This window comes from Oryza glaberrima, chromosome 4, assembly GCF_000147395.1.
Source record: "Oryza glaberrima chromosome 4, OglaRS2, whole genome shotgun sequence".
Lineage (NCBI taxonomy): Eukaryota > Viridiplantae > Streptophyta > Magnoliopsida > Poales > Poaceae > Oryza > Oryza glaberrima.
This window is the reverse complement of record NC_068329.1, coordinates 19,842,279-19,868,766: the sequence shown is the minus strand read 5'-3', so window position 1 is coordinate 19,868,766 and position 26,488 is coordinate 19,842,279. Positions and strand designations below refer to the sequence as shown.

The following is a 26,488-nucleotide window of genomic DNA, read 5'->3' as shown; positions in this document are numbered from 1 at the left end:
CAGCCACGCTGCAGCAATGAGTCTCGAGTCAAACCGGCACTAGCACGAATCGCTAGCTCCTGTAGCCATATGGACGACTTCTTGAGCCAAACGGCACCCAGTGGGTTTGGTTCTTGTGTGCTGTTATCCTGTCAAACGTGCTTTGGTGGTTACAGACATGCATAAAGGAATCGCAGCAGCGATCGGGATCACTCGATCAACGGATTCAACTCTTCAAATGAGGTGAAGGTCTGGAGGATCGAGTTAGAACTTGGAATGAAATCACTGAGTAATCTCCGGACCAAACACCCTCTTAAACTAATACTTACTCCACCTTGTAGCAAAGCGCACATGATTACATGCGTAATATAATCGACTGTCCGATCTGTCCCGCAGGATCGCAATCTACTTATGTACTTATCCGAATCCGATTCGGACGGAGTCCCTCACCTTTGCTTAGTTTACTCGCGTTTCTAGATTTCCAAAGCGCCTAAAGAGGCCCACGGGGATATCAAATAAAATTCCGCAGTGCCGGTAGTTATCAGCGAGCTATCCCCTCATGGAGTACGTAGCTGCTGCGTTCGAGCCCACGATTCGGCCGTGTCAACCTCACGCAACATGCGCGCGCACCGGTAGATATCCTTATCTCGCGCTAAAAACACACGTACGCCGCGCCACTCTTCCGCCGGCTCTATGGCCAGCGACCAGATCAACCCTTTGCAGCGCCCAAGGGTTCGCGACTCGCGAGCCCCGGTGGGATCGCGAGATTGTCTCGCGGAAATCCCACTAAAAAACCCCGAGGAGTCCACGCGCGCGCGCGCGCGCCCGTGCCAATCCCCTCCCCTCGCGAAAGCGAGAGCCATTTCCAACCGCGCCTCGCACTGTGACCCTGGCTATATATACACGCGGTAGCTGCGTTCTTGGAAGAGAAGAGAACAAATTAACCGAGGCTAGTGTAAGAGCAGAGAAGAGCTAGAGGTTTAGAGTTTGCGGTGTGTGCGTGTGCATGGCGAGCGTGTGGGCGACGGAGCAGCCGGGGGTGGAGCTCGAGGTGAAGGTCGTGAGGGTGGCCGGCGTCGAGGCGCGGCCGGAGGGGGGAGGCGGCGGCGGCGGCGGCGGCCTCTTCGTGAGGTACTACGTCCCGGCTGGGGACGGGAAGCGGAGGATCCGCGTGGACACGCGCGAGGTCCCGTGCGGCGGCGGCGACGGCGAAGAGGACGGCGCGTTCTGGGGCGAGCTCGCCCGCTTCGAGCGCCGCGGTGGCGGCGCGCCGGCGTCGGTAGGCGGGGTCGTGTTCGAGCTCCGGTGGAGGCCGCGGCGGCGCTCGCCGGCGTTCCTCGGGATGCTCGGGAACGGGAGGCCGTCGTCGCGCGTGCTGGCGCGGGGCGAGCTCGCGTGCCAGGACGACGCCGCCGCCGCCGTGACGCCCGCGCCGGCGTCGTCGGGGAGTACCTGGCTGAGGCTCTCGCCGGCGTGCCGCGAGCTGAGCGGGTGCAAGGCGCCCAAGCTGCTGGTCGAGGTCAGGATGATCCACGCCGCCGACAACTACGGAGCCGTGAAGGCGACGAGGTCGCTCGGCGGCGTGAACCACCACTACTGCTGCAGCGACGGCGAGCGGTGCGCGCAGTGCGGGTGGATCGGGACCGAGGAGGACATGTTCCTGGCAGCAACGTTCACCCACGAATGAATGGCGTGATCGTTGATTTCGTAGTTCATGGGAGAGGAGCTAGTTAATTAACCTAACTGTACTTTCGCTGATGAAATGATAAAAGAAGCTCTCGACTACGAGGCAATTTAGTCATGGGATTTTGATCGATTGTCCACATATGTTGCGACATACTCCGTATTTCGGCATCATAAATCAATGATTTTTGGTACATTGGATTAAAACAGGGGCGGATTCACCAAGTGAATTAGACTTGTCTCGGCCCCAAAAGTTTCTGCACTCCCATAGATTATCCTTCAGCTTATAAGCGCAACCAAAATTTTAATTTCAAAACTTGATTTTGAGGTTTTTCATTGTATAGCTTATTTTTCCTGCATTAGCTTTCAAACCGTTAAAAACACACATATATAAAAAAGTTATTTACAAATTGTTTTCGGTTGATGATAAGCTATTATAGCTTATAATCCGCATAAGCAAAACTATGTATTGGATTCGGCGAGGTCAAAACTGATAAGTACGGGACGCTCAAAATTAGTGGACTATATATGCCGCATTCTTTTCTGATTGAGATATATATTTTACATTGATTTTTATTAGCATGTTTTTTTAAATCCCTTACTGCTATATTTCATACGAAAACATTCTATATATAGAAGTTTTTTTTTAAATATCAGATACTAATCAAAACTTAATTAATCATATAATGGTTTTCTTGTTTCTTATGAGCTGACTTTATTTTTAATCTTCAGTAAAACACCCTCATAGTGGCGTCGTCTGTTCATTTCCGCCTCCCGACTCCCGAGTGGCAACGGCGGCTTGAAGTACTGTCAGTCTGTGCTGCCACGTACTCCTGACTCGCGCTTGTACGTTCGCGGCGGCCGTGTGCGCGACCGTGCGTGGCGGCCTACACGCAATCCACGGCGCCCTCGTTTTGGTTGGTCCGCCGTCCGCTGACTTCCGAGGCGATACAGCCATACAGGCTTTGCATTGGCGCGTGATCTCAACCCATCGATCACGCCATGAGATCATGTTCACCGGCTTGAAAACGGGTACGCCGTACGGCGTACGCGTATGCGTACGGCCGAGCTCGATTGTTCCATAGGAGTAGATTTTTGCAGAGTAATACAACCTTTGGACCTTTAATTCAGTCGAGATCTCGAGAGAAGAAAACGAAGAATACTAGTAGTAATATCTAGCGTCCGTATTGTACCTGGATTTGCAGTTCGAATATCCAAGTCGAGCAGTATACTCTATAGTATAGAAGCCGATCGACCAAAGGAAAAAAAGGCATAAGACGTGCACGCGTAGTAGCACGGCTGCAGCAAAGCAAGCAACAAACAACGCCAACACGAGATCGTTTCTTTTCTTCAAGGGAAAAACACCGGGAGCGAGCAAGGAAAGGAGGGGGACCCCACGCATCAGACAGACGAGGGCTCGCGTGATGAAGCGACCGAGAGAAGGGTCCCACTCCCACTCCGACACACGGCCCTGTCCTTCTGACAGCGGGCCATCGGGACCTTACTTGTCAGTCGCACACGGCGTACCTGCGGGCTCGCCGCTCGATCGCGTGATCGTACGTGGACTTTTAAACCGCCTCGCGTGCTCCGGGCGCTCCGAGCCACGTGCCCACCGGCACCTCGGCCGCGCGGGATCCTCTACGCCCAAATCCAATAAAAATCCACTTCGCTCCACGCACCACACGCGGGCTACACGGTTCCAACGCAGATCTCCACGGATCTCGTGCTCCCGCTCGGTTCCGTTCCCTGTACCTGTCCAGGCAACCCGTACCCCCGCCCTGCGCCCACCGACAGGTGGATCCACGATCTTCCGGGCCCACATGTCGGTGACGTACAGGCTACTGTTTCGGTGACGCGGACAGGGACGGGAGAGAGGGGGTGCGTTGCCTTGCTACTAGTAGCGGCCGTGCTCTCCAAACAGCGGCAGTGGTGGCGCTCGCATTTTTTTTTTTCAGCTCCGCGGAAGGAACGAAACCCACCCCAAGCGAGGCAAAAGCGGCGGCGGCGGAGGAGGAGAGGAGCAATGGAGAGGGCGGTGCCGGTGAGGAAGCTGCACACCTCGACGGCGGACCTGCTCACGTGGTCGGCGACGGGGCCCGACGCCGCCGCCGCCGCGGCCTCGCCGGCCGCCTCCTCCCGCCCCAGCCTCAAGGTAAGCTATAGCTAACCCGTGCTCGAATGCTGCTCTGCTTCCCTGTGCGTGCGAGTGCGACACGAGGCTGACTTTTTTGAGGGTGCGTGTGGGGTTGTTTGTGCTGGTGTTGGTGTGATGTCTGGCGGCCACAGCCGGTCGGGGGGATCACGCCGGCGATGTTCGGCGCGCCGGTGAGCGAGAAGGAGGCGGAGGATCTGAGCAAGAGGTGAGATCTGGGGGGGTACCCACCCTGCCGCATTCATTGTTTCGTCCCTGATCTGATCGATCTATGATTCCGTTGTGCTGTGCTTCTCATTCGATTAATTAGCCTGATCTGGCATTTTGATCTACGAACGTATGTTCTCTGTTTGGGCGTGTGGGTTTAGTGCATCAACATTTCGAACTTAGGAAGGTTGGTTGGGGTTGTTGCTCTGGGTTTAGGAATAAGTAGCAGCTGAAGAAAAAATTGCGCTCTCGACGCCTTTAATTTCAGGGTGGTTTGCTGGAGAATAGTCGCTTGCACGTGGTTGGTTGGTTGGTTCATGTGACGATCAACCGTGTCCGTGTATGTGTGGTACAGTGCAAACATGAGATGTTTGCTAATGTCCAAATTTTTAGTGCTAGAATCCAAGTTTTAGCAGTACAGGCAATGATGCTTGAAAGTGATTTGGGCTGAGGCAAACGGCAAATGCCTGGTTCAAAATTTGGATATTTCTGTCGTGGGTGCCACAAAGAGACCAGAAATTATAGCTTAATAAGTCAAGTCATGTGGAGCCTGACTGTTTGTTCTGACCTGCAGTTGTGACCATGTCATTGCATACACTATGTTATTACTTCGCCTGTCATAGAATTTTGTGGAGTGTTGGCTGTTTATATTTGTATAATTTATGGAAAACAGTCCATGAAAATTTCTTGATGGACCACTTTCTGTGGTGGCCGAATTATGGTAGATGTTCTTTTTTATGCACCTAGATTTTTCTAGTTTATCTGCCTTTGAGTATTCCTGCTTCTCTGCTAGAAATTTATCTTCCTCTGCGGTTGAAGCTTTGGCTTGAAACTGTCTATCTTGCATGTAAAGCTCCTGTTGAATTTTTACAGCATTTTCTTATTGTAGTGCAGTTAATGGTACGTACTGCCTGTTTTAGTTTTGACTTCATTGGTTTTGTATACCAAGACATGAAGTTAGTTCGACGACCAACTCTTAAGTGTCTAGTTGTAACAAAATCAGTCAAATATCCTTTATTCATATGCTATACTTTTTGAAGATATGGTATATTGAACTTATAACTTTGTTGGCCTGTTATAGTGAACGAAAATTTTGCTCGGGCTCAAAGTTAAAAGAAATGACTGGAAGTGGGATATTCGCTGAGAATAGTGAAAATGATGATTCAGAGGCTTCAAATCCTGCAAACAAAACTTCTGTAAGGATGTATCAGGTATTTCTTCTTTCTTGTTCAGAAACATGCCAATCTTCCTCCCTTTTATTGAGAAATATGTGTTTCTCTTGTTCGTGTTGCTGTGGTGTGGTAATAAGCAGGATTCCATATAATGTGTTCTATGGATAGAGTAATAAGCAAAGACACTTCATACTTCAGTTAAGATTTAAGAAAAAAACTACTACTCTTCCATGCATGAAACTTGACAAAAAAAAAGACACATCTGGAGAAATATCTTATTTCGTTTTGGTTTATGTAATTTTATTTTTAGGTGCCATCAATGTCCCGAGATATATCTTTCTCTTGGGTTGATTATTCAAAATCTCAAAACATTATATTCTTCCAATAATATAATTACTGATGCCCTAACGTCTTTTTTCATAACAGCAAACTGTAACTGGAATAAGCCAAATCTCATTCAGTGCTGATGGAAGTGTTTCTCCAAAGAAGCCATCGTCATTACCTGAGGTGGCTAAGCAGCGAGAGCTTAGTGGTACACTGGAGACTGATGCTGAGGCTAAAATGAATAAGCAGCATTCTGAAGCCAAGAGCAAGGAGCTCAGCGGGAGTGATATTTTTGGTCCTCCTCCAGAGATCCCTGCAAGGCCATTGGCTGCTCGCAATATGGAGCTGCAAGGAAATCTAGATTTTGCACTTCCACAGCCGAGAAGCGTCCACACATCAGTGAAAGTATCCAATGTAAGTGACATGAGTATGAATATCCTGTTTATGTTTCTATTCTACTATGTATCATTTTACTGTGTATTCTCCATTAGTGACAGGAAATCAACCAAGCACTTACTATAGGAAAAAAAATAGTAGTACGTCTTGATGTATATCTTCAATATAAACAAGCCATCATAACTGTTTCTGTTTCATATTGGCCAATGTGGAATTTCAGGCTTTTGTTGTTGAGTACCGCACCACGGCACCAATCTTTTGTAGACTGAATAATTTACTGGTTAGATACGCCAAAAAGGAATTCATACCACCTTTCTTTAGGAAACCACAACTACAGAAGGGACCTTTTCTTTTGTTCCTCTTGGTGATACAGGATATCCATACACCTTACAGGGAATGGATGCTCAAATTAGGTTGCATTGATATAGGTGTAAGATGCATCAGCTACAGTTTTTTTTTTTTTAAGCATCAGCCAGAAATAGCAGCACAAAGGATGACATTTCTATTTGATAGATATACGGCTTGCATGACATATTGACATATTGCATTGCCATATGTCATCAAAATGTATTTGGATTTACCTTGTTATATGAACATTTCACCCTTAAATTTGTATGAACTGAATGCCTTTGTAGCCTGCTGGAGGTCCAAGCAACATCACGTTCAGTGAGGAGCCTGTAGTCAAGACGTCAAAGAAAATCCATAACCAGAAGTTCCAAGAGTTGACAGGCAACAACATCTTCAAAGAGGACGCTACCCCTGCATCAGCTGAGAAATCTCTGAGCTCAGCAAAGCTGAAGGAGATGAGCGGCAGTGACATCTTTGCTGATGGAGCGGCAGCTCCCCGAGACTATCTCGGCGGTGTCCGCAAGCCCCCTGGTGGCGAGAGCAGCATTGCACTGATCTAATCGCCGCAGGCTGCTCTAATCTGGACTGGCTACTTTTACCCTCATCGCTGAAGTCCGTGGCATGTGCTCTTCCTGGACCCTGGTTCTTGATCATGGTTGAGAGCTGATATCTTGGCCCTGATATCATCTAGAGTCAGCAGAATCTGACTCAGCTTATGTGTTGTATACTTGCCTTAATCTCATCTGTCTTATGGTACTTATGTATTAATCTCCTTGGACTGAGACTGAAATAAGTTTTATTGGTTCATTTTTGTGAGCTCATGGTATCAGCAGGAAATAATGTCTGTCTTGTATCAAATTAACTTATTTGTGAGTTATGCAAAAGATAACGAAGGTATCTACAATACCATTTCCTCTTAACCTGGTTTCCTTTGAAATTTGGGAGATACAACCTGGTTTCATTTGAAATTTGAGAGTTACATGGATGAAGGGAGAAAGAAGAAAATACTATTTCCTCTAACCTCGTTTCCTTTGAAATTTGGGAGATACAACCTGGTTTCCTTTGAAATTTGAGAGGTACATGGATGAAAGGAGAGAGAAAAAAAGAGATGAAAGTAAATCGACTCCACTGGGGATCGAACCCAGAATCTCTGGTTCCGTAGACCAGCGCCTTATCCATTGGGCCATGGAGTCCTTGTTGAATTTTTGGACATTACGGGCTTGTTTACTACCAAATTTCAACCTTTCCGAATTTTCACATTACCTTTTAGTAGGATAAGTTAAATATGATGTCAATTCTTCAAATGTTACCATACATTTATCCTACCAAATAATGGTATGGTTTAATGGCATGAATCTGAATAACCCTGCCGTGCCCGTTCAAGCCTACCACCGCTGGATCCGCCACCACCGCACCTCCCTACCACCGCCGTGCTCCCGCGGGATCCGCCGTGCCCGCTCGAGCCCAACACTGCACTCCTGCCGTCGCCAACCCGAGCTAGAGTGAGGAGAGAAGTGTGAGAGGAGGGGAGAGAGAGAGAGAGAGAGGAGACAACGCTCTGGAAAAAAATGAGAAGTGAGAGAGAGAAGGTGAGTAGATAAGGATGATACTTACAAATTATGAAAATGTTGAGGCGGAGGAAATGAGGAAGGTTAGACTTGCAGGTGGGCCTTTAAGAAGCCCACGCATGTGGCCGCTTAAGAGGCCCACCTGTGAAATAGTCTTGTTTCTGCATATGGGTGTGTTAAGAGATCCATCTATAAAAATAGGTTTTCGTATGTGGGTCTTTTAAGAAGCCGTATGTGAAAATGTAGGTTGATTTTTATAGGCGCGACCAGTTACGGTCCGTCCACAACTTGTATAGAAAAATCATTTGTAAGGTACGTACATGCTTGAAATTTGGAAGGAATACAATGTCTCCTCTCATCGTAGCACTCGGATCCACTCTGACTCTCTCGTGCGTCCGTTACCTCCTTGCATCATGGAAGGATTGTCCTCTCTCCATCCAAGCCACGGCCTCAGTAGACCGTCTAAACACCACGTTCTCTTTTTTTCTGATCCTTCTCGTTTTATTAAAAAAACCGTTGTAATGCACTGGTACTTTACTAGTACAAACAACACAAAAGGTGTCTTGACACTCTTATAAATAATCTGAGCGATCCTTGACTCTACACAGCAGCATCCTTTTTTTTGTTCAGGTCCAGAAAAGCTGGTACACTTCACGAAATTTTTATCCAGAACATCAGATGGTAAAGTTCCCTTGAGGCTGGAAAGATTAGAACAAAATAAATACAATAAATTCTCTCAATGGGTTTGCATGTTCAAACAGGTTTTAGCTCTGCATTACTTGTATAAGGCACCGTGGGCCACTCTGATCTTGCTTTCTGTTACATCAATAGGGGCCAAAAGCTGCAACGTAAGATCTCCCATTAATCTGCATAAAAAAAGGCCATCAGAATGGTGGGGTTTTTTTTTTGTTGCGTTTTTGGAAAGTTGCCCTGGGGAAAGGATATATCTGTTCTAGCAATAAAATCATGTAATTACCGTAAGTGTTCGGAAACAGCATACGTGCCACTGTCACTATTTGAGCTATCTGCCTCCTGTGTCAAGGTTTTTACAAGGTAAGTTTAGTATCCGTAATCTAAAAAGGAGTAGAGTGCTATGCCATTATGCACAATTTAGAACTAATAAATTTTAAGCTTTGAGGAATTGGGCTCTGTTCTTACCTTCGAGTTCCCAACCCCTCCTTCTCGTTTTCCGCGTACACGTTTTTCAAACTGCTAAACAGTGTGTTTTTTTAAAAAAGTTTCTATACGAAAGTTACTTTAAAAAATCAAAATAATCCATTTTTTTAAAAAAATTTAGCTAATTCTTAATTAATTATGTAATAACACGTGCTTTGTTTTGCATGCAGGGGAGGAGGGTTCCCCAACCCCTCCTCCCGAACGCAGCCTGGTTATCAAAACAAACATGGATGTCCTTTGCCCTGGTCAACTCGGGAAATATGACTAGGGAACTTACATATCGAATTTTTGGATTGAGAGATGATGCCGAATCAGAGAAGACCAATGGCATACTCCAATTGTACCTTCTCTTCAAAGATTCTACGTTTGTCTCTACAAAATATATAGGCATTATTTCGTGTGCTTATGATTGGTATCATGCTAAATGTAACCTATGAAATTTGTCCAATACTGACAGAAAAAATAGTATTCTCAAGAAATAGACTTATCGGTTACCTATATTCTGGAGCTGCTCCAATGCAGCAAGAAAATTGGTATCTAACAATTCAATCATTTCCCTGACATAATTCAACAATTTTTTGAACAGAAACCGCACGAGATTATGCTTTTTCATTAAATATAGCAGGAGAAAAATACAGCCCCTAAGGGCAAAAGAAAAGCAAGAACCAGGAAAAACTGTACACTATATAAGGCACATGATAAGCTCTCTAAGGCGCTTAGCACCGGCTAGGGCCCACAAATCGGCCTCCTCTTTTATCTTTGCAAGGAGGTGTGACGTTGCTGCCTCCTTGTGGTCAAAAATCTGCCGATTAGCATATTAGCATTAGACAGCAAATGTGTACCACTGTATCAATAACAGCTACTCCATCCGTTTCAAAATATAAGCATTTTTAGCATAGTGACAAGTCAAACATTCTTAACTTTGACAATTAATAGCAAAAAAAAAGATCAATCATATAAAATTGATGTTACTAGATTTATTATTAAACAAACAATCATAATATGCAACTCTTTTTATTTAAAATATTTTACTTTTATAGATATTGTTGGTCAAAGTAGTATCTCAGAGACTATATTAGGGTTTAAAAATGTTTATATTTTGTGATGGAGGGAGGACAAATTACCTGTTAGTGTGTTTATCCAGTACCTTGGTCAAGTGAGACTCTAAAGAAAATAAGGGCACAACAAAACTATTACACAACAACCAAGAAAAAAAATGCAACACTCAAGTAGCAGATGCATGGTTGTTAAGGCTAGGTGACATGGCAAGGTCCACCCACACCTTAAGACTAATTCATAAGACTAATTGTGTACTAGTGCAGAACCTCTTCTTTACATCAAAATGCTTCCCATTATTAAGCTAGCAAAGAATTAATATAGTTTTGCATGGTAGTGGAAGGCGTATCAATAAGATCACCTGGAGCCTTGCCGAGGTGCTTGAGAAAGTCACATTGCCGATAGATGCGACGGAAAAATAGAATTTCCTCGGAAAAGGGTGAGACGTTCTCTAGCTTCTTGTTCGCGGTGTTGACAGAGAGCACCCAACCACTTGGATCAGTACCCTTCATCTTGGCCATTACATAAAGAATATTGTCATCGTACAAATCCATTGTAGGGTAAGTACAAATCAAGTTCGTAAAGGTCAGCTGGTTGTCCTTGGAATCCCAGATCACAGGCAACAAGTCAGGGGAAAACGAACACGAGTCAGCGCGCGACAGCTCTGCAGAGTCAGTTTCGGTGCCGCATGACTCCCATTGGCATTCCTCCGGACGAACCAGCCTCTTGAACATGGTGGCCTTCCACCGAAAGGTTAACTGTTCAGTGCAGGCATCCAACAGCGGGAATCCCATCTCAATGAACCTGAAGCAGCCGTTACTACAGGTGACATCCCGAATAGGATCCAGACAACACAAGCCATCATCGAAACTCACTCTTCTGAGATACCTATTATTGATGGGTATCAATGGGGGCAGCTGTATCAGGCTCACCTCGGGGTCGCTGGCAACGGAGTCGAAAAGCAGTATCCCGTTCCAGAGATCAACCCAGGCCATCGATCCTCCTTCAACGGAGAACACTTTGGTGGGCACAAAATCACCGAGATACGCCTCCATGCCACAAGCCAGCCTTGCGACCTTACTTTCCCACAACGTGGTCTTGCTCGAGAAGACATGCAGGTTGTACCTCATCTGACCATCTGGGTGGAATAGCCATCTGGGGTCGACGACCAAAAAGTGCTCGCCACAGGATAATATGCCAGGGTGGTCGGACAGGTGTTCAACCGGATAGGGGCGCCGGAGGAGCTCGAGCAACGGTGTCCCAGGGCCCGACCTATAGACGAAGAAGTCGGTGAAGCAGCGTCGTTCAAGGCGGCGGGGGAAGATCACGCGTATGAGGAGGAAGGCGCCGTCCGCGCCAATGATGCAGGGCGGCTCCTTCAAGAACTCGCCCGCCGTCAAGCCGGAGCAGCGGACGACGCAGCGGGTGAAGGCGGGCGGGTCGGCGACCACGAAAGACACCTCGACGGGAAGGCCATCGCTCGTCTCCGCCCTGGCGGTGGTTGCATCGTTGCCACAGCCGTCCGCGTGCACTACCGTGTCGAGGAGGACCGAATCGGGAAAGCCGAAGCGTCGAGACGGGGAGCCGGAGCTAGCTGGTTGGGGCATGGCGAATCGGCGAGAGGCGGCGGCGGACGACAGCATTGATCGGGGAACGGGATTACCCGCGGCAAAGTAGTATGATACTCCGTGTCGTGTCGGAGTAGTATTGATGGTTTCGTGTCGGAGTAGTATGACCCGAACTCTCACTACTGGTTTCGTGTCGGAGTAGTATTGATGAGAAGGTACGTTTAAACAGTTTTTTTGTCCATTTAACTTGATTAAGACCAATTACAAAACTCCCATTAACATATCTCAGTTCTATATGAATCATCAGATGACAAGTATCGCAATCTTGGTATGAACTAAAAGAGAACACGGACTTTGGATTCGTTCATATGTACGTAAACAATACAGATTTTTCGCAAGAGGACAAACACGGGATGGTATTCAACCATGTATGAACCATTAAACCAGAAAACCAGATTTTACACAACTTCCCAGGAATGCACCGCCGCCACACGGTTAAGGCAGAGAACACGTACAGTATACGTTGTCAGTTCACGAGGACCTCCGGCATGGCGTCCTTGGCCGCCGACGAGGATGACGGACGCCGGCGCCGCCGCCAGGCCGAGGGAGAGACGCCACCCCCACCGCGGGATGCGCGCCGCGCCGTAGTTTGTCAGGTTGGCCGCCAGGTTGCCGATGCCGAGAAAGAGCTGGAACCCCGTCGTGAACGCCCCACGCCACTTCGCCGGCGCCGTCTCAGCCAGGTACACCGGCGCCGCCTGCATGCCATTGTCAATTGTCATGCACGTCCCCACATTGACACAGGCATGACTTATGGGTATCAGTGTTGACAAATGCCAGGGTAACTAACAGCTTTATCACTGTTATGCGGACAGAGCAGAAAGAATTGAGAAATCATTGAGTAAACTAAAGGGCGTGTGTGTTGCGGTGGGAATTGTTGACTGAATTAAAGTAGGTCTATTCGGTGCAACTGATCCACCGGTGGTGGTGGCCTGGCGCGGTGACCTGTACCAGCATAGCCGCATGCATGCCTGCCTCGCCAGAGGCCGCGCCACGGCGTCACTGTCCACTACCACGTTGCGCGCGCGGCGACTACGTACCACACGAGCGCTGGTGCGGTGCACCGCGCGTTGCACGACGGTTTTGATCATGTCGTTTGGTTTTGGACGAAATGGCAGGCGGCTCTTCTCTTCATCGCCGAGATATGGCCCCGACGCGGTGGCGTGGCTCGCTCACGGCCGGGTTCCAGTTCTTCCTCGCCGTCGGCGTACGTCGTCATCGCAACGGCGGGCGTGGTCGTGGGGGCCGCTGGGGTGGGTGATCCCCGGCGAGATATTCCCGGTGGACATCCGGTCGGCGGGGCAGGCGATGAACGTGTCCATCGGCCTCGGCCTCACCTTCGTGCAGACGCAGTCGTTCCTCGCCATGCTATGCCGGTTCAGGTACGGCACCTTCGCCTACTACGCCGCGTGGGTCGCCGTCATGACCGCCTTCATCGCCGTCTTCCTGCTCGAGTCCATGCCCACCGTCTGGGCGCGACACTGGTACTGGAAGCGGTTCGCGCCGCAGGAGCAGCTGAAGAGGAGCGAGGTGCGAGGACGAAACGAACAAGAGATTTGCTACCGTCCAGCAGAGGGAGGCAGTACCAAATCCTAGCCGTTAGTTGGGACAGATCAAACGGTTGAGATTACTCGGTACCGTGCGGTACCATTTTAGCCCTTATAGTGCTACCGTTTCTTGAAGAGAGGTGGAAGGGTAGTATAGACTTTTCGCATGTAAGGGCGAGACGCCGGCTCCGGGGTGCGCGGTGGGGTGTTGACGGTGGCACCAGACTGCGGGTTCCAGACCCAATGTCGATAGCGGCGGTAGGCAGCGAGGTGCGCCGCGGGGCCAGCATCGACGGTGGCATCAACGGACGGCGAGGTCTGGGGCCGGCGTTGATGGCCGCGGCGGCGAGCTGCGGCCTGCGGGGTTCAAGGGTTTGAGGTGGCGTGCAGCCTGCGAGATCCAGCCCTAGCTTCGACGGTGGTCGGGCGGTGGCGAGCATCGGGGAGCATCACAGGGCTAGCGTCGGCGACGACGTGCTGTGAGATCCGATCCCGGCGTCGACGGCAGGGCTGCGGGATCCGCGGCAGTGTGTGGCATGTGTGGCCTACAACTCTACGAGATCCAGTCTTGGCGTCGACGGCCATGGCGGGTGACTGCGGTGGCGATTGGGGCGTTGCCGGCCGCGACGGCGAGGTGGCCGTGGAGAGGTTGGACCAGGTGCCACGGCAACGGCGGGGGGGTGTTGGCGGCCGAGACAGCGAATTGGTCATGGAGTTGTCGGATCAAGCACCACGACAGTGGTGGCGAGTCGTCGGACCAGGCGGCGGCGCCGGCCGCAAGGAAGAGCTGCAAAGACGCGCATATGAGGGAGGAAACAATGGACACAAGCATGCGGCGGTGTCCAAGAATGAGAATTTTTCCATTTTGACGAAGTACTCAGGAACGAGATTAATTGATTCAATATTGGAAGAGATTTTTACTCATTCCCAATCCTACCCCTAGACATTGGATGGCTAGATTTGTTTTAGTACCTGATGGTACTGGTACCTTGGGGTACCAAGTGCTGGACAGTAGCAAATCTCAACGAACAAACCTAAGTGACTGATCGAGATTGAGATTGATGTTTCACGATTGTGTAATCGAAATTGCTAATGCGTTTTTTTTTCTTTTCCCTTTTTTTGCGGTTTTCTGTTCTGTTTTTTTTCTGTTCCGGTTTTTTTTTCTTTCTGGTTTTTTACACTCCGGGTACGCATATAAAACTTTATATACATGTATTTTCTGGATTTTTATACGTACATATACCAATTTTTATACACGTATATAAAATTTATATACGAGTGTGCAAAGTTACACATATATATACGTATGTAGATTAGTAGTAGTAATACATACTACTAGTAGTAGTCCTAGTAGTAACAGTAATGGTAGTATTAGTACTGCAAGTAGTAGTACAGGTAGTATTAGTACCAGCTGAGGCGCCGCGCGCGCCCCGACTGGTCGCGCATTAGCGCCATGTGTAATTGCACTTTTGTCCATCTGCTGGGGAAAGTGATTTATCGCTCGAGGAGATATCCCCTCGTTTCATCCATGCAATCTAAATAGTCATAAAATATTTTTAAAAAAAATGGCAGCATAGATTGATATGAAATGTATCACTCCACGTATATACAAGTTTGAATTCAACTTCTACAAGTTGTAACGAAAATAACAAATATAATTGCAAATGTATGATAACTATTTTCCGTTTAATTTGTTCTTTTTGTTGCAGCTTGTAGAAGTTGAATCTGGTCTTGCATGTTCGTGGAGTGATATATTTTATATTAATCTATATTATCATTTTTTTCAAAATTTTTAATAACTATTTAGATGACATACAAATAACGAGGGAATGTCATCTCGAGTGATGAAAATACATATCCCTCTTTTATAACTTTTGAATCATGGAGTAGGTCCTAGTTCACTTGTCTTTTTCAATCGAAATCAAGTGTTGAAAAATCCAACATTGGCTGCTCCCATCCTACTAGCTCAAGTGTTGAAAACTCCCCACAGCACTGTTGCAAGTGATTTATGGTTTAAATAACACATGAGGCAAGAAACGCACAGGGGTCTTCCGGGTAGCTCCACGAGGTGGTGGGCTAGACGACCTAGGTTCAAAACCTCACTCCTAATTATTTGATATTAGGTCATTCCCTAATATTCGTGTCTTTTTTTAATAGCACATGTTGCTTGCCAGCATGGCAATCTACTCGCTCTCCCAGGAAATCCCTTCTCCCCCTCTATTTGAAAAGTGGAGAATTTTTAGAATATGTCATTGGATTCGCACCATCTAGGTTTGCCACTTAATTCATGACACTTTCTGAATATGCCACCGAGGACGCGAATTGTTTCATTCCGTGCCACTCATCCCTCCGAAGCCACATGTCGCCTGACGTGTTGTCCGTACGCCTCATTTGTCGCCGCCGGTGAGCTCCTCCTTCCCACGCCGACGAGAGCTCCTCCTGACGCTGTCTTGCCATGCCTGGCCCACCCCCGAGCTTCGCAGACGCTGCACCGTCAACGTTGCAGACTCCGCATGGAACGACGCCCATAACCACGGTCCTCCGCGGACGGCCCACCCCTGCTCCTCCATCTCCTGCCTACTTCGTTGTCGCTGCAATGTCACTATCATCCACCTCCTCCAATTTCTCCTCCTTGGCACGAGCCCTTGCCGCCGCCATCCTCCGCGGATGGCCCACCCCTACTCCCCCTCGTGTGGCACCGCGCCGCATCTCCCGCCTACTCCGCCGTCACCACAATGTCGCTATCATCCACCTCCTCTAGTTTCTCCTCTTCAATGCGGGTCCTCGCCGATGCCGTCCTCCGCGGACGCCACATCCCCGGTGGCGGTGATGATATTGAATCCTATAATGGCATTAGCATGTGCGATGAGAAGCTAGCTCCATTGGCGTGGGGGAGGAAGAGCTTGCTTGCGGTGGCAAGATGAGGTGGACGGACGACGCGACATGGACTTGCAATGCCGCGCGGCTTCGAAGGGATGGAATGGCATGGAATGAAATAATTCACGTCCTCAGTGGCATGGAATGAAACAATTCATGTCCTCGGTAGCATGTTCTAAAAGTATTGCGAATTGAGTGACAAATATTGAAAGTGGTGCAAATCGAATGGCATATTCTGAAAATTCTCCAATCAAATCCCTAGCCGACGGTGAGGGCGGCGAACACGGTGGCGCTGGAACTTTGGGGAGGGGAATTCGTCTGGTATTAAAAGTTCAGGATGAACGATGTCTAGTTTTCAAGTTTAGGGGGATTATTCGTACTCACCCAATAATTCAGGGATGCAATTCGAACATATATTATATTATTGAAATAACTTTGAAAGGAGGCAACACGTTCATTGTGGAGGCTAAAAATTCCCTCATTAATCGGAGAAAAGGAAAAGAAGGGTCCAAGTAGGAATACATTTTAAAAATAACTGAAATTCGGAATTAACAATAAGCAATATTGAAAGAAGAGTACATATAAGAACCCAATAAGATTAACTAAAATTTGAAATAAAAATACTATAAAATCTGAAATTAGAAAAAGAAAAAGAAGAGGTCAAGTAGGAATACAATTTTAGAAAAGTACGTATAACAATCCAATACGAGATTAATTATAATTCGGAATAAAAAATAAAATAAAATCCTAAATTAGAAATTTTAAAAATAGAGTTAGAATAGGAATATAATTTTGAAACATCTGAAACAAAAAATTAAAAATAAGGAATATGAAAAGAATAGTCCATATAGAACATAATATGAGATTAATTAAAATAAAAATTAAAAATTAAAAATAAAATAAATTTCGAAATTAGAAAAATAAAAATAGGGGTTCAAATAGTAATACAATTTATAAATAACTAAAATTCGTAATAAAAAATAAATACCATTGAAAGAAGAGACCATCTAGAACACATAACAAGATTAATTGAAATTCAGAATAACAAATAAAAAAATTCTGAAAATAGAAAAAATAATTATAAGAGTTCAAGTAGGAATATAATTTATAAATAAAAAATATTGTAATGAAAATATGATTTTTTTTTAAAAAAATAATATAGAACACATCAATGACAAATGACAATAAATATGAGAGAAGTAACATTGCCTATAAAGGAGTAGAGTGGTGGAGGTTGATGCAATATCTAAAAACTATTAAAGAAACCCCAAATGGAATCGCAATGACGATTAAAAGGAGGGACGACGAACATGACATTAAGTAGCACGGTCACAACGGTTGGCGGGACTTATAAAAAGTAGGGAAAATTGCAAAAACCACCCCAAATATCACTCTGAGTTTGAGATGCCTCCCCATAAGAAGATTTGTTGCAAATTCCCACCTCCTAATTCACCTTGATTTGATTTAGGCACCTTCTCTCCACACGTATGTGATTCCTGAAGAATCTCGTGGCGAAATCAACCGAGTCCCACTCGGTGGGAGCAAGAGATTATGTTGTTTGTTCTGTATAAGGCGATCATTTCCTTGTGTTATCATGACCATTTTCACTGTGTTTTTCATGGTATACTTGCTATATATTCCAAACCGATATCATGCGTACTGAACAACATATCCTTTTTTTAGGATGTAATGAGCATATAGAAACATTTGAACATGAAGCGGTAATCATATAGCCAGATTAGAACTGCATGATTTCATCTATTGCAATTGGTCAGATGACCCAAAATAGCATGTTTCAGTACAATTTAATTAGAACTTAAGGCCACACAATCTAATGCAAAAGGGACCTGCCGACAAATCATCACGACGAGTGGGACTTGGCTAATTTCGCCATGAGATGCTCCAGGAATCACGCATGTGTAAAGAGAAGGTGCCTAAATCAAACCAAGGTGAATTAGGAGGTGGGGTTTTCAACAAATCTTCTTATAGGGGGGCATCTAAAACCTAGAGTGATATTTGGGGTGGTTTTTGCAATTTTCAATGGCAATAAAACGGAGAGGCAACGAACGAGCTGTAGAGGAGTACATTAATTATGTTCAAGAAAGTAGAAAATGAACTCAGACAATAATTATGTTCAAGTTTTAAAATTCCAATGACAATAAAGAGAAGAGTCATCAGGCGGGCCGTAGAGGAGTATAGTGACAACGTTTGACATGATTTTTTTCTTTAAAAAATATAAAACAAAACCCAATGAGACAATAAACTCTAAAAACTACAAGATCCAATTTTTAAAGGTTTTAATGACAATGAATAGAAGCAGTGGTAGATCGACAAAAAAAATAAGAGTAAATTTCCTGTATACCCCTGAAAACTCACTCAATCCCTTTCGTACCCCTGAAATTTACCCGATCTCTTCTATACCCCTGAAATTTCAACTTGATCCCTTCCATGCTCCTACCGTTACATTTTCCATTATTTCACTATTACATTTGGTTGCAAATGTCTTTTTTGCCCTTGATGCTATAGGTTTGAATATAAGCTTAAAAGCGATTGAAAATTTTCTTTGAGTGCACAGTACGTGCATTTTATGAAACTAATGAGACTAAATAATTAGTGCAGAAGATTTTGACATAAATTTTGGAAATAAAAAGGTAATAAATTAAAATTTTTATTTGAAATTTTAATAGGACAATGATTTTTTTTATCGGGAGCATTCATAAAAAAAATTATTATGAAAATTGGTTGTCCTATCTTTGTATGAATGATCCTTTTTTTTACTTTTTTAAAAATAGATACACAATTTTTTATTTCATTATCTAAAAATATTTTTTGGGATAAATAATGCATCGCACAACAAACTCATAACTATAATAGTCTCATGTGAGAAGCTTTTACATTTTTAATAATGTAATTCATAAATTTCTAGTTCATCCAAAGGGTAAAATGGTCATTTTTATAGAAATTAGACGGTCAACTAACAATCAACTGACGGGAGGGGTATGGAAGGGATCAAAATCAAATTTTAGGGTATATAAGGAAGTAAGCAAAATTCAGGGGCATAGAAGGGATTAGTTAAAATTTCAAGGGTATATAAGGGATTTTCTCAAAAAAATAAATGAGGGGTGACAAAAAAAAGAAAGTAAGAGGTAACAACCGATGTGACTTTTAAAAATTATAAAATTAGAAACATAGGGATGATAAGGCTTTGTTTTTCAAAGTCTTTAGATTACGAGATAGCTATTTAACAATATTTAAGTAAAATCATATTAATAAATAGATATTTCCTTCGTTTCACAATATAAGTCATTCTAGCATTTCCCATATTCATATTGATGTTAATGAATCTAGATAGATATATCTATTTAGATTCATTATATATATCTAGATTCATTAACATCAATATGAATGTGGGAAATGCTAGAATGACTTACATTATGAAAGAGAGGGAGTAATTTTGTATGGGTGCTAGCAGCGCAATTGCGCGAGCCACCCAGTAGTTTTTCTTATATAAAGTTAGATGCAGAATTTAATTATCTTGTAAAAAGGTAATTATCTTGTATTATATATTACTGTAAAGAATATAATTTAATTCCACTACCTCTATTTCTAAAAAAAAAATCATTGTATCTTAAAAAAGATCTGTTGGTATTCGGTCTCAGCGTCTATAGCGTGAACAATCGCGCAGTGGGCTTTTTTCGACTTTTGGGCTAGCAAGATCACACATAACACGCACATCACGAACCGGACCAAACCTCCGCCGCCGCCCGCCGCCGCCTACACAACCCCCCATCGCCCCCCGCCGCGCCCTCCTCTCCGTACGTGGAGCGCATGCAAATCCCCTCGCGCTCGATTCTTCGCCTCCTCCGACGCCCCATCGTCGCGCCTTATTCTGTCCTGCGGCACCGCATCTCGATCCCCTCCCGCGATCTCTTCTCTCCTCCATGGCTACCTCTGGTCCGGCTCGCGGGTGGCTACCGGCGCTTGCGCGAAGAATCGCTTCAGTCACGGGGACGCTTAACCCTCCTGCCAGTCGTGTTTCTCGGTGTGTTCTCCTGCTCTGATCCTAAAGTTTGGGCCTTTCGTCTCTTGCTAAAGTTCTCGATATAGATTCTGTTGAATTTAGTTTTTTTTTTGTTAGAACTATTTGTTCTTATATCATGTTGGTGTTTTGAGTATAACTAGGGAAATTATTTCAATCCCGACTGATGGCACTTGAATCGGATGCAAAGATTTACCCTTTTATGCTCTTTGTTCATAGATTTCCTGGATCTCGGAACATGGCCAGCGGCAGTGGAGTGGAAGGCGAGGGATTGGGTATACCATACAGGCGCCGCTTCATCCCATTTGCCAACGATCCTATCCACACAACCAAAGATAATATCATTTCTATGGACAAGCACTTTCCCATCACCCAAGGCAAGGACAGTGCTGCAACTAAGGAGTTCATCTCTAGTTATGGCCATTGCCGTCCTACCACGTATGGCGATGAAGATGCTTCTAGGACAGCTGTGGAGGTCACCGGTGGTAAACAAGATCCAAGGGGGGCAGTTCAGAACCTAATAGATGGTGAAGTGGCAGTTCAGGAGCTAATAGATGGTGAAGAAATTGCAAGGAACCAAAGGGCCAGTGAGGTTAGTGACAACGATGGATATGAAGAGTTCAATGATCGTGCCGTTAACTACCACTGTGACTGTCATGTTTGGACGCCACTTATTGCAAGCAGCCACCGTGATGGTTCTATATACGATACCAGGGGCACCTTTGGATCTGGGTGGAAATGGGATTATCGTATTGCAGATCGTAACGAGAGTAAGTGATATATATCTATTTTCCTGTTGTTATCTATTTTATAATTAGGACATTTGTCAAGCTATAGGTTCAGCTAATATATTCTATGTTGAAAGGTTAGTGTGCATTATATTTTGTACTTAAAATGATAAATTAAACTTCGCGTACCAATTAGTGGACAAGTTGCAGAAAACCGCATGTATAAGTAAAATTATCACATAACCTCAGTTATTCATGAATCATGGCGTAGCTGCTATGGACTATGAAGGAGATAGTAACCAACCACTAAATGGACTAGATGGTTTTTTATGAACAATTTTGTCATGAATAAATTGGGTACATGAGATTTTACAATAGACAGTAGTTTCCTACAACATAGTGGGGAAGAGTAATTAGGGCCTATTTGGCACAGCTCCAGCTCAACCTCTCCTGGAGCTGGAGCTCAGCCAAACAGTTTCAGCTCCACCTAAAATGGGAGCGGAGTTGGGTAGAGCGCTCTCACAATATGAACTAGAGATGTGGAGCGGAGTTTTAGCTGCTCCACAACTCCACTCCAGACCCAACTCCTGGAGTTAAATTTTGAAGTTGGAGCTCTACCAAACAGGCCTTAGTTTTTGGAAAAACTTCATTTTAGCCCCCCCAAGGTTTTCAGTTGCGTGGATAACCCCTTAAATTACTGTGTCTTATTTTAACACGAAAACTACTAAAACCGGGTCACTTCACCCCTGCTTTAAATTGAGATTTTGTACCATAATATGACACTCCACTCTATGTCATGAATACTTTCACAATTTCTCATGATTATCTGCATACACTATCACATCCCAAGGGTTTGTGTCCAGGAGGAAGGTGGCAGCAATGCTGCCACTTATGCAACCCTAGGGTGCCAACCAGTCCTATGGCTGCTGGGGCCCACCATGTGGCCATCTGACCACATGCCCTGAATAACAAACAAGACGAGAAATTCTGTCTATTATTAAGAGTCTGGAGTCTAGTAGACTAGGAAGTTATCAATTAAATAGAAATATATCTCCCATTTAAGTTAAGGGTGGCATAATAGATGATATTTATATCAAACCACAGCTCTAAGTATCGGAAGAATTTTTTATTTGCCACTACAGAGTGTCCTATTCTGGGATATGCCATTGGAAAATATCTTATACGGTCTATGGCATCCACCTCACAAATTTCACCCTTATTTGCAATTGTTGACCAGTCAAGACATGGGAGAGGTGTAAAATTAGGATGCCTCATCCACCTCCTAGGTGATCATTCCCATGATGGCCATGATCTAACTGGTGATGCCTCCTCGATGGCACTATTGAACAGAGGCAGCATTCTACCATGACCACAATCGATGAAGTGTCACAGAATAAATTGTAGACTGTGTGCTTGAGGGGGACAATTGTGGACCAGTGGAACAGAGCCCCCTCAACTCCAAACCATGGTGGTTTGTTCCCTTGGTTTGGGACCTGATGTTCTTTTCTTTTTCCCCTTTTTTTTTTTATTTTCTTCTGTCAGTCTGAGATGGGTTACTAGAAATTACATTGGACAGAAGGTGTTTTTTTTTTGCCTTATGTTGTCCCACATGAAATGATCTGGTTTTAGTAATTAGGTGGGGGAGTGAAATGAGACGGGAATTATCTATTCAACCAAAAAGCTTTAGTCATTAGGATGGACTTTCTACCTTTATTTTTATTGTACCATGCATGTATTTTATCTACTCTTTAAGATTGTACCATGCATGTATTTTATCTACTCTTTAAGTTTCCGTTACAATTTGGCATGTCATCTTTGTTGTAGCTCGGTTGGAGGCAATGATGTTATCACATCCCACGAAAGATTGCGACATGAGGGATGGAACTTGCACATGGCATCTTGCAAATCGCATGTTGCAAATTTTCTCAGTAAAGTTGGCTAAAACTCCTGTAGTTGATGGCTCAATTGAATTGTATGGATACATTGCTGCGCGGGACCTTCAGGATCCATTACTTAATTATATAGTCAAAATTGGCAGGGATGATCCCATCATTGTGGAGCAGGTATGCTTCCATGCTCTCTACAATTATTTCAAATTACTTTATTTGTTTCACATTATAAGATCAAACTTACAGCATGCATGGAACAAATGTGATTAGAGCTTACCCAACATTCACCTTAACACTAAACCGTCCTTCACCCATGGTTAGCCAATTTTGTGCTAAATGGTCATTTAAACAGAAACGGCTAACCACCATGTGGCGTTTAAACAGGCTAAATGACCATTCAGGTGAACAATGAGCTTACCTTTTGTTGTTACTCCCTCCGGTTTCATTTTAATTGACGTTTTGGACAATGACACGGTCTACAAAATATATCTTTGACCTTATTTTTCTATTATAATATATGCAATAAATAAATGCATGTTTACTTTTATTATAGTGCTTTGAAAGATAAATCTATATATGCTGTCCTAGTTTCTTTAAACTAGATATTTTTAAAGTTATTGATGGTCAAAGTTATAAAAGTTCGATCTCAACCTTGTCCAACACGTCAATTATTATAGAACCGGAGGGAGTATTTTACAGCCACAAAATATCTTTTACATTACTGAATTTAGGATAGAGTGGAAATGGTGTATTAGGCTCAGTTTGATAGTGTAGGCTCAGTTTGCAATCTTTTTTTTCTTAAAAAGAAATGAAATAGTAGTAGTCTATGGTTTCCGCCATATTTCTCATGTGAATGTTTTCTTTTCTTAACAGAAACAGGCTGCTACTATGATTTTCATTGTCCCACCATGATCTAACGGCTTAGTTTTTTTTTCTTTGATAATGTGGTAATTTTTTTTCTGAACAGAAACATGCCGCTACTATGATTTTCATTGTCCCACCATGATCTAACAGCTTAGTTTTTTTTTCTTTGATAATGTGGTAATTTGTAGGTCTTCAAAGTGAACATAGTGCCTCTTTTTCAAGCTTTCTTTATAGTATAATAGATACATAACATACGTGCCCGAAAAGGCAGCTAAAATATTCTAGTGTTATAGCTGCAAAAAATTTGCTTCTATAAACACATGTCTGGACAGTGAGGAAGGTGAGTTGGGATGCGATTAATATGTCCAAAAGTAACAAAATAATATTATGGATTGATAAGACCTTTATCAAGTACTATATTGTGGAATGATAATTATGATCAGACCTGTATTAATCATGAACTAGGTGCAAGTGAGTGTACGTGTTGCAAACAGAATCAAATAGAATAGTTTCGAACCCTTTGGTTCCTGCTTAGTACCACATAAAATTGTTCTTTTTTTGGTTGTCTATAGACATATGAATGACCCTTCACAACAAAGTCCTTTTTTGTTTACATTTCACACAAGCTTATATGATTAATATTTTGGAATTCAAAATTAACTCAAATAAATAGCGTGGGACAAACCTTCTCTGACATTCTTGCACACATTGTAACCGTTCTGTTTGATACATGACGAATATCTTGGGCATCAACTGTAAAATGATCCGTTTAGCTAGGCATTATTGTGACTAAAACGTTAATATTTTCTTAGTTACTTACTTTGCTATGAAGAGCTACTAAATATTAATATTTTTTTAGGGTTCCCTCATCGAAATGACTGGCCCTAAGCGAGGGATCGACTTTTCTTGTGCTGTTCTAGTTGAATATGACATGAGAATCAAGACAGGAGAACGAGAGGAAGATGATCTACAATTGATTGATGGTGCAACAGATCTTGACCATATATTGACATCACATGTACCAGTGAGAAATCGCATTTATGGAGATTGCGGCGCAGTTGACATAACTCAAGCGAATCTTTTCTATGCATTTGAGGCGACTGTAGAAGTCGTCATATCAGAAGTGCAGACTAGTTTTGATTTGTGTCTCAGCTGTTTTACCAGTGGGTTACATGAGGAAATTCGGCTCTTTGATGGTGCGATCAGTGAGTCACGTGACTTGAGGAGGTATGTGATTGCTGTCATGGAACATGAGTGTATGGATTTGAAGTTCAAGGTAGGTTTAGGGTCTGGGTGTTTCGCTGAACATTGTCGATCCTTCAAAGCAACTAATCATGGATGTGCCAGTGAACAAATAAAGATTGAGTTCGCCTCAATCTCGGTGAAGGTCACTTGGTCGGCTATGGAGTTCTAGAAGGGTACTTGGCGTTTGGACATTTTTTTTTATTTGTTACTCCATCAGTTTCATATTGTAAGACTTTCTAGCATTGTTTATATTCATCTAGATAGATAGTGTGAAGCTAGTGTTGAGTGTAGGCATGTGTGTGTTTCAGCCCAACAGGGCCCATTACACCAATGTATATGTATAGTAGAAGAGAAAGGAAATAGTGTGAAGCTTCTGGAGAAAAACAATCACCTAGCAACATGGTATCAGAGCCTTGTCTCCGGCGACCGCGTCGAGGCTAAACCCTAGCTAGCGGCGCGCCGGTGTGTGGTGCTGGAGCTTGGAGCAACGGAGTGGTGGCGTTGACGGCGGAGACGGCGACAGCTGCTGCAGAGGATCTCGACGCAGACGGCGTGAAGGAGGGAGCAGGGTGTGCGCTCGCTGGCTGAGCCGCGCAAGGGGAGGACGCACGGCGGGTGAGAGGCGCACTGTACGAGCTGTCGTCGGCGGAGAACGGGAGGTCAGCGACGCAGCGGAAGAGCTTCGCGGCTGAGAAGACAGAGAAGAGCGAGGTGTGCTTGTGCTGCTTGGATTTGGGGCTTGTGCTTTGTGAGGAGGTAGAGAAGAGCTGTGCGACGGAGGTGAGTGTGCTGTCGCAGTTGCAAGAAAAAGGGGGCTTGCTTGCTATGCGGCATTGAGATCCGAGCTTGGGTTGTGCGTGCTGTAGTAGTGTGTGAGTTGAGGCAGAGGCGAGCTCGCAGACGACCGGTGAGCAGCTGGCTCGTGCGCTGAGGAGCAGAGGCAGCTAGAAAGAAGTGGTTGTGACTCGTCTGTGTTGTTTGTGTTTGGGAAAGGAAGAAGAAGAAGGGAGAGGTACTGCTGCAGGATGTATGCTGCTGTTCTTGTGGTTGCAGGAGGTTTCTGAGAAGGTCCGTTGCTATTGGAGAGTAATTGAGGATTTTTTTTTAAATTACACAGTATGATGCAGACACTCACAACGCACGCACACTCATCCCTATAAACGCACGCACGCAAACCCTACCTCTATGAGCATCTTCGAAGATTGAGCCGATAAATCCATCTTGGAGATTGGCGAAGTCACCACAGACGCCTCGCTGTTGACGGGTATGTCGTCTACCACTGAAAGCACAAAGCTCCCATAGGGAGTCGAACTCAGGACCTAAGGTGCTACTAATGCTCTTGTAACAACTAGGCTACAGGCCCTTTCACAAGAATTGAGGTTTTGGCTTTGCTGATTGTGTGCTTGAGAACAAATTGAGGGTGTAGCTAATGGGCGATCGATCGCCATCCCCCTATACGCTCTCTCCCCCCTTCCCCCTTCCCTTGTTCTCTTCCTACTACACCATAAATTTTAAAAAAATAAAAAAACAAAGTTAAAAAAAATATGTGTAGAAATACTATATATAAAAAATATTTGAATTTAAATTCTTATTTGAAACGGGTATGTAAA

The 26,488-nt window shown here is 44.6% G+C and overlaps 4 protein-coding genes and 1 non-coding gene across 5 annotated transcripts; 3 read left to right on the top strand and 2 right to left on the bottom strand.

Moving 5' to 3' along the window:
* The first annotated feature begins 766 nt into the window (after nucleotides 1–766).
* LOC127771492 (uncharacterized) lies at nucleotides 767–1,780 on the top strand. Its single transcript, XM_052297408.1, has one exon. The coding sequence runs from the start codon at nucleotides 986–988 to the stop codon at nucleotides 1,664–1,666; it is 681 nt and encodes a 226-aa protein (XP_052153368.1). The 5' UTR covers nucleotides 767–985; the 3' UTR covers nucleotides 1,667–1,780.
* A 1,805-nt stretch (nucleotides 1,781–3,585) lies between these two features.
* On the top strand, nucleotides 3,586–7,165 carry LOC127772052 (uncharacterized). Its single transcript, XM_052298031.1, has 5 exons — nucleotides 3,586–3,814; nucleotides 3,949–4,022; nucleotides 5,103–5,232; nucleotides 5,620–5,931; nucleotides 6,549–7,165. The coding sequence occupies exons 1-5, from the start codon at nucleotides 3,686–3,688 to the stop codon at nucleotides 6,819–6,821; spliced, it is 918 nt and encodes a 305-aa protein (XP_052153991.1). The 5' UTR covers nucleotides 3,586–3,685; the 3' UTR covers nucleotides 6,822–7,165.
* A 216-nt stretch (nucleotides 7,166–7,381) lies between these two features.
* On the bottom strand, nucleotides 7,382–7,454 carry TRNAR-ACG (transfer RNA arginine (anticodon ACG)). Its single transcript has one exon. It is a non-coding gene; the product is annotated as a tRNA-Arg (tRNA).
* Nucleotides 7,455–10,125: 2,671 nt separating this feature from the next.
* LOC127770861 (uncharacterized) lies at nucleotides 10,126–11,704 on the bottom strand. The gene is made up of 2 exons (XM_052296639.1): nucleotides 10,423–11,704; nucleotides 10,126–10,169 (listed from the first exon to the last, which is right to left on the bottom strand). The coding sequence occupies exons 1-2, from the start codon at nucleotides 11,702–11,704 to the stop codon at nucleotides 10,126–10,128; spliced, it is 1,326 nt and encodes a 441-aa protein (XP_052152599.1).
* An 8,137-nt stretch (nucleotides 11,705–19,841) lies between these two features.
* LOC127769861 (uncharacterized) lies at nucleotides 19,842–26,224 on the top strand. The gene is made up of 4 exons (XM_052295523.1): nucleotides 19,842–20,155; nucleotides 20,372–20,922; nucleotides 22,705–22,943; nucleotides 24,493–26,224. The coding sequence occupies exons 1-4, from the start codon at nucleotides 20,055–20,057 to the stop codon at nucleotides 25,045–25,047; spliced, it is 1,446 nt and encodes a 481-aa protein (XP_052151483.1). The 5' UTR covers nucleotides 19,842–20,054; the 3' UTR covers nucleotides 25,048–26,224.
* The last annotated feature ends 264 nt before the right edge of the window (nucleotides 26,225–26,488 follow it).

Coding starts and splice junctions, on each gene's coding strand:
- LOC127769861 (XM_052295523.1), top strand. CDS start 20,055: ATGGCTACCTCTGGTCCGGCTCGCGGGTGGCTACCGGCGCTTGCGCGA. Junction 20,156..20,371: donor CCTGCCAGTCGTGTTTCTCG/GTGTGTTCTCCT, acceptor CTTTGTTCATAG/ATTTCCTGGATCTCGGAACA. Junction 20,923..22,704: donor TATTGCAGATCGTAACGAGA/GTAAGTGATATA, acceptor TCTTTGTTGTAG/CTCGGTTGGAGGCAATGATG.
- LOC127772052 (XM_052298031.1), top strand. CDS start 3,686: ATGGAGAGGGCGGTGCCGGTGAGGAAGCTGCACACCTCGACGGCGGAC. Junction 5,233..5,619: donor CTTCTGTAAGGATGTATCAG/GTATTTCTTCTT, acceptor TTTTCATAACAG/CAAACTGTAACTGGAATAAG. Junction 5,932..6,548: donor CATCAGTGAAAGTATCCAAT/GTAAGTGACATG, acceptor ATGCCTTTGTAG/CCTGCTGGAGGTCCAAGCAA.
- LOC127771492 (XM_052297408.1), top strand. CDS start 986: ATGGCGAGCGTGTGGGCGACGGAGCAGCCGGGGGTGGAGCTCGAGGTG.
- LOC127770861 (XM_052296639.1), bottom strand. CDS start 11,704: ATGCTGTCGTCCGCCGCCGCCTCTCGCCGATTCGCCATGCCCCAACCA. Junction 10,170..10,422: donor GCACCTCGGCAAGGCTCCAG/GTGATCTTATTG, acceptor TATTTTCTTTAG/AGTCTCACTTGACCAAGGTA.